The sequence below is a fragment of the Lycium barbarum genome, chromosome 10 (genome assembly GCF_019175385.1).
Source record: "Lycium barbarum isolate Lr01 chromosome 10, ASM1917538v2, whole genome shotgun sequence".
NCBI classification, from domain to species: Eukaryota; Viridiplantae; Streptophyta; class Magnoliopsida; order Solanales; family Solanaceae; genus Lycium; species Lycium barbarum.
The window spans coordinates 22,959,784-22,967,074 of NC_083346.1; the positions used below are offsets into that span (position 1 = coordinate 22,959,784).

Consider the following 7,291-nt stretch of genomic DNA (forward strand, 5'->3'; position numbering starts at 1 on the left):
AGATTAGGCGCGGTGGTCACACGACAGATAGAGGTGGCGCTCAGCCTAAGAGGGGCGGTTATCATTCTAGCAGAGGTGGATATCAGATTTGTAGGTGTGGTTCTCAGATAGTTCAGGGGGACCGTGAAGGTTCTTAAGCTACTAGTGGGTGTGCCTAGTGCTACGCTATGCCAAGCAGACCAGAGGTTGAGGCCTTAAATGCAGTTATCACAGGTAATATCTGAGTCTATTACTGATAGGCTTCTGCACTATTTGATCTAGGCTCCACATTTTCATACGTGTCTACTTACTTTTCTAGGAGTTTTGATATGATTTGTGACTTGCTTAATACTTCTATTCATGTGTCTACTCCGATTAGGGATTTGATGGTTGTAGATAAAGTATTTCAATCTTGCACCATTACAATTATAGGTTATAGCACCTGGTCAGACTAAATGATTTTACACATGGTAGATTTTGATGTTATTCTAGGTATGAATTGGTTAGCTCTCTACCATGTTATTCTAGACTGCCATGCTAAAACTGTCACCTTAGCTATACCCGGGGTACCTAGACTTGAGTGGAAAAGAAACTTTAATCCTTCCCCAAAGATAATTATCTCTTATGTTCGTACTAAGAAACTGGTCGAGCGAGCGTGTTTGGCTTATTTGGTGCATATTCATGATACTAACGGTGGGATTCCACCACTAGAGTCAGTTCCTCTAATTTGTGAGTTCGCGGAGGTGTTTTTTGCGAACTTACCTGGTATACCACCTGACCGTAATATTAATTTTTGTATTGACTTAGAGCCGGGGACTCACTTTTTTTCTATCCCTCTATACCGTATGGCTCTAGCAGAGTTGAGGTAATTGAAAGAACATCTTCTGGACCTTCTCAATAAGGGTTTTTGTTCATTCGAGTGTCTCTCCGTGGGACGCTCCTATGCTGTTTATGTCTATGCAGATGTATATTGATTACCACTAGTTAAAAAAGGTCACCATTCGAAATAAATATCCTATTCCTCACATTGATGATCTGTTTGACCAGCTTCAGGGAGCATATGTGTTTTCTAAAATTGACTTGAGATCGGGCTACCATCAGTTAAAGATTCAGGCTGAGGATATCCCTAAGACAACCTTCCGGACTAGATATGAGCATTGTGAGTTTCTTGTCATGTCCTTCGGGCTCACTAATAGCCCTGTTGCTTTTATGGATTTGATGAACCAAATTTTTAAGTCATTCTTAGATTCTTTTGTTATAGTATTCATTGGTGATATATTGATTTATTCAAAGAGCAAGGAAGATCATGAAAAAACATCTAAGAGTTGTCCTTGTGTTGCTGAGGGATAGGGAGTTTGTATGCTAAATTCTCTAAGTGTGAATTTTTGGCTTGATTCGGTGTCCTTCTTGGGGCATGTGGTTTCGACGGAGGGGATTATAGTCGATCCTAAAAATATTAAGGTTGTTAGAGATTGGGCTAGGCCCATATCAGTGACAAAGATCCGCAACTTTGTGGGTTTAGCTAGTTACTACCATCGGTTCGTGAAGGGGCTTGCTTCTACTGCTTCACACTTGACCCATTTGACACTGAAATAGATACATTTTCAGTGGTCTGATGACTATAAAGAGAGCTTTCAAAAGCTTCAGACATTGTTGACTACATCAACGATTCTTGCCTTGCCTGTAGAGCGTAAAGATTTTATAGTTTGTTGTGATGCTTCCCATTCGGCTTGGGTGATGTGTTGATGTAGGATAAGAGAGTTATTGCCTATGCTTCTAGGAAATTGAAGATTCATGAAAAAAATTATCCTACTCATGACTTAGAGTTGGCAGCAGTGGTGTTTGCATTGATGATTTCGAGACATTATCTTTATGGTGTCCATTGCGAGATATTCACTGATCACCATAGTCTGAAACACATGTGTTACACCTCCGACATTTCATGTCGCTGTGCGGTGAATAAACTAACGCAAGCTTAAGGAGGGTATTTGGTAGTTTAAAAGTGTATACTACAAAAATTTGAAGTCATATGAATCGGTGAAACTAAGTCCGTCGAAGGAAGTGGAGTATAAGTTGTGTTCGGGGAAGGTTTAGCAATTATCGAGTTGTTGATTCTTTAGTAATGCCTTGAGGAGGAGTTAAAGAGCTACTTAGATGGTTAATGAAGTGTTATATAAGTTCTAAGAAGGTTCCACAAGGATTGGATGTCAAACGAATCAACGAGAACAATTTCAGAAAAATTGAGTTATACTACCACTTATACGGTCCATATAAGGGTCCGTATAACATTCCAGAGAAAGTTCAGTCCCTGGTGGTATTATACGACCACTTGTACAGACCGTATAAAGTTATACGGACCATATAAGTGTTCACATAATATGGTCAGGCAGCTTTATTTTTTTTCTATAAATAGATGACCCTTGTTCATATTTTTCATTTCCTACATTCTCCACAACTCTTGAGAGCTCTAGAAAATTCCTCACACCATATTAACACAAACCCAAGAGAAATCAAGGATTAGATACCAAGAATTAAGAGAATCAAGTGTAGAGAGGCTCACTAGGGTTTGCAGAAGTCAAGATTTTCTTTGGTATTGAAGTTGGGGTTTCTCTCACGTGAAGTATATCCATCCAAGTTCATCCTTACATGATCAAAGGTGATTGTTACATCTATTTCATGTTATTAAGAGTATTTGGTTGTTGAATAACTTGAATGAAGGAAGGAAGAAGAATATGAAGCTCAAACATGGATTTAATGATATTCTTGAACAGTAACTTGACTTGAGTCATAGTTCTTGGTATGCCATGAGTATAATTTTTTTGTGGATGATACTAATGACGTTGAGGAAGTATTATGTGAAAATGAATACGGTATTATGTTGTAGCTATGGTTATGAATGGCTTTGAAAAGGAGTTTTGAGGATTGAACAATGTTTAGCTTGAAAAAGTCTATTGATTATGGTATTATGGGTGTTGCTATTGATGTTTGGGAGTTGTTTATTATAGGGAGAAAGTTGTCGAAACAAAGGAAATACTTCCCAATTTTCATTAGCTCTTAGTCGCTTTAGTTTAGACTTAAGCATGTTTTAAATGATCTAATTTAGTACAAATTCTCTTGAATGTAGAGTTGTCAGCTTGGAAGGAGAACAATTAGTCGTTAAGAAGACGTAAAGATATTTAAGGCCAGTCCCCTTCTTTCAAAGGCATGATTCCTATGTTATAATTCTATCCATATTTTCCATAACATTCTTACTTCCAAAAGTTATATGTTCACGATTCTTAAAGCTTCTTATGATGTTAATGACGAGAATGTTTCTACGATGATTATGATGTTAATGATGATTTTAGGTTTAAAAGTCCCAAGCTTATGATTGTGAAGCTATTATGAGATTATTGAGTTATTTCATAAATCCCTTGATTTTATTCATTGTTGTTGATCTCACCTTATGAATCGTTCTTTCGGGGTGAGATATAGCGATGATGAGTATTCCATAAGATAATCAGAGGTTACTGACCTTACGTTACTCCAATAGAGTTATAGATTTTACTTGAGCTCTCATGCATGTTTTATGTTATATATATGTAAGATTACACCATGCCTAGTTGGCCGGGCAGACACCACTGCGATTAGCGTAGTGGGCGGCTATGATGATGGTTACACCGTGCCTAATTGGCCGAGCAGACACCACTAGTGGGTGGCGTGAGGATAGCATGCATGACTCCGCCTTACGAGGCAATCAGTTACAGGTTATCCCTTCATCTTATGCTCTCTTATTTCTTTATTATGTTGTTATACACGCCTTACATACTCAGTACATTGTTCATACTAATGTCCTTTCTTTTATGGTTGTTGCGTTCATGCCTGCAAGTAGATGGGGAGACGACACATACACTTAGGAGCTTTATCAGCAGATATACAGGAGCACTCCACTACTCTGGAGTTGCGGCTTATTGGTATATTCTTTTGTGTACATATTTGGGGCATGGCGGGGTCCTGTCCCGTCCTTATGATTTCAGTATCCCAGTTAGAGGCTCGTAGATACATATATGTGGGTAGTAGATATCTTATGATCTCTTCAGTGTATGTCTTGTATATCATTTTGTAGCCTTGTAGGCTTATGTATATTTGTGCATATATTTGTTTTGAGAATTAAATGAAGATCGTTTCGTAATAAGCTTTTTGTATAGAATGGTGTATGTTCAGGTTGAGTTTGATGATAAGTTTGACAGGTGGTGCTCGGTAGGCTAGCTCCGGGTGCCTATCATGGCCCTCTAGTTGGGTCGTGACAACGTGTTTACTCAGCGAGATCTAAATTACAGGCAGAGAAGGTGAATGGAGTTGTTAAAGGATTATGATATTACAATTTTATATCATCTCGGTAAGGAAAACGTAGTGGCAAATGCCTTGAGCAGGAAATCAGCTAGTATGGGCAGCTTGGCTTGTTTGATCAATTCAAAACATCTGTTGGCCATAGAGGTTCAGACTCTGGCTAACAGTTTGGTGAGACTTGATTTATCCGATTCTGATAGAGTATTGGATTTTATGAGGCGAAGTTATCTCTTCCTAAGCAGATTAAGGAAAAATAATGGGATGATACGATTCTACGCAAGAGTCAAGACAAGGTAACGAGTGGCGAGGCCAAGGAGGCCGTAATTGATAAAGAGGGCGAGCTGAGAATTAAGGGGCGCGTGTGCGTTCCTCGAGTTGATAATTTGATTCAGACGATTTTAGTGGAGCCCCACAATTCTATATATTTTATTCATCTTGGTGCTACCATGATGTACCGTGATCTGAGGTAGCATTACTGGCGGGCTAGAATGAAGTGTGATATAGCTGATTATGTTTTCAAGTGTTTAAATTGTCAGCAGATTAAGGACGAGCACCAAAGACCCAGTAGTACACTTCAGAGGATGCCCGTTCCGGAATGGAAGTGGGAGAGGATAGACATTAGGTAAGTTTTATTCGATCAGGGTCATTGTTGATCGATTAACTAAGTCTAGAGATTTTATTCCGGTCAAGCTAACTTATAATGCAGAGAAGTTAGCCAAGATCTACATTTGTGAGATTGTTAGGCTGCACGAGGTTTATATTTGCATAATCTTTGATAGGGGTCCTCAGTTTACATCGCATATTCGGAAGACCTTGCAGTCCGAATTGGGTACTCGATTAGATCTTAGCACAACTTTCCACCCTCAGACAGACAGTCAGTTCGAGCATAGGATTCAGGTTCTTAAGACATGCTTCGAGCATGTGTGATTGATTTCGGTGGTCGTTGGGACCAATTTTTACCATTGACGGAGTTCTCTTATAATAATAGTTATCACTCGAGCATTGATATGGCTCCGTTTGAGGCACTTTATAGGAGGAAGTGTAGATCACCTATTGAGTGGTTTGATGCGTTTGAGGTAAGACCTTGGGGTACTGATTTGCTAAGAGAGTCTCTAGATAAAGTCAAGCAGATTCAAAAAAATCTCTTAGCAGCTCAGAGTAGGCAGAAGGAGTATGCAGATCGAAAGGTCCTGGATCTTGAGTTTATGGTTGGGAAACAAGTGTTGTTAAAAGTCTCACCTATGAAGGGTGTGATAAGGTTTTGAAAGAAAGGTAAGCTTAGTCCTAGATTTATTGACCCGAATGAGATTCTAAATTGTATAGGGGAGGTAGAATTTGAGCTAGCTTATCCCCAAGTTTTTCCGATGTTCACCCGTTGTTTCATATCTCTATGTTGAAAAAGTATCATGGTGATAGGTCCTATATCATTCGTTGGTATTCGATGTTGTTAGATAAGAATTTATCCTATGAGGAAGAGCCTATTAAAATATTGGATGGAGAGGTGTGTAAGTTGAGGTCGAAGGAAATCGCGTCAGTTAAGGTCCAGTGGAAGAATCGACCTGTTGAGGAAGCCACTTAGGAGACCGAATCTGATATGCACAATGAGTAACCCTATCTTTTTACTGAGTGAGGTACCTTTCCGCTTGTTTCATTCCTTTTTGTCCATTCGAGGATGAACAATTATTCAATTGGCATCTGATATAATGACCCTCTTGGTCATTATACATACTTTGACCATTCTATCCTTGCTAGTACTTCCCCGAGGCTAGAAATGAGCGAACCTAAATAATTTGGTTTGATGTTTGTTGTGTTTTGTGACTTGTAAGTGACTCTATGATATGTTTTTCACTTGGTTTGGCTGTTGACTTATGTTCATAGGGCTTTAGAATGATTTTGAGAAACTAAGTATAAAAATGTTGCAATTTTTATGCTAATTGGTTCACAATGCCTCATTGCAACGAGATCGTTGCAGCGAAGACTTGGTTCGCTGCAATGAAGGGTGGAAAAATCCCAAGGTTCATTGCAGCGAGGGAAACGTTCAGTGAGACTTAGGTCACTGTAATGAAGATCACTTAAGTCTAATGACGAGTTTAAGTAGTTAATTTGTGCCCACACTTCTTGTAATCCCCAAAACAGTTGCCAAGAGCATAGAGGCGAATTTCTAAGGCTAGGGCACTATTCTCCATTAAAGGTAAGCCTTAATCACCAACTTTCTTCGCTTAATGTTCATATTAGATTCTTGTTTCAATCAAAAGACCATTAACGAGAATTGAAGGGTAGAACATAAACACCAAGAAAACCCTATAATACTAATGGGTTACTGTATATCATAGTTTAATGTTGTTTAATCATCTAAGAGAAAGGACTATCACTTCCTAGGATGAGAGCTAGTTATTCAATGATGGAAATTTCTTGTTGAGACCTAGGGCTCCAATAAAAATGAGAACTTTGCCTAAAATCAAATTTGTAAGATTGAATTGATTATAGAACCCATAAATAGAGTTAATATGATTGTTGTGTCTAGAATTAGGATCAATGGGTTCATGAGAAAAGTGAACCATTGATTAAGGATAGAAGTGGAAGCTTTGTCTTCCCCAAATTGTTATTATTGAGTTAATGCTCATTTACTTACTTACCATTATGATTTATAGACTTTGAACATTCTGAGGCATTGTGGAAAGGAAAGGCTGTTGCGAAGTGATTCCATTGCTCAAATATGCTTTGAGGTAGATTATGGTTTACTTGAGTTAGACTTTAATTAATTGATTGTATATGTCATAGAATTCATGGGAGAAAGCATATCTAGGTTTTCGGACATGGAGTTTGGGTGATCGTTGTTAGTTGTATGATTAAATTTTGTGAAATGATTCTCCTTTATTGAGGTTGATAAACTTGAATTGTATTTTTGAGATCATTGAAAGGGAGGTGTTCATATATATCTTTCGGAGACGAATTAAGATAGCCACATATTATATTATCATTG

At 38.3% G+C, this 7,291-nt stretch overlaps 1 protein-coding gene across 1 annotated transcript; it reads left to right on the top strand.

The window, feature by feature from the left end:
* Positions 1 to 5,315: 5,315 nt before the first annotated feature.
* On the top strand, positions 5,316 to 5,887 carry LOC132612842 (uncharacterized). The gene is made up of 2 exons (XM_060326923.1): positions 5,316 to 5,556; positions 5,760 to 5,887. Exons 1-2 carry the CDS (start codon positions 5,316 to 5,318, stop codon positions 5,885 to 5,887), a joined length of 369 nt encoding a protein of 122 aa, XP_060182906.1.
* The last annotated feature ends 1,404 nt before the right edge of the window (positions 5,888 to 7,291 follow it).

Bases quoted from the DNA above. Each gene is read 5' to 3' on its own strand.
- LOC132612842 (XM_060326923.1), top strand. From the start codon at position 5,316: ATGGCTCCGTTTGAGGCACTTTATAGGAGGAAGTGTAGATCACCTATT. The intron at 5,557-5,759 runs GTGTGATAAGGT...CGATGTTGTTAG, and splicing joins AAAAGTCTCACCTATGAAGG to ATAAGAATTTATCCTATGAG.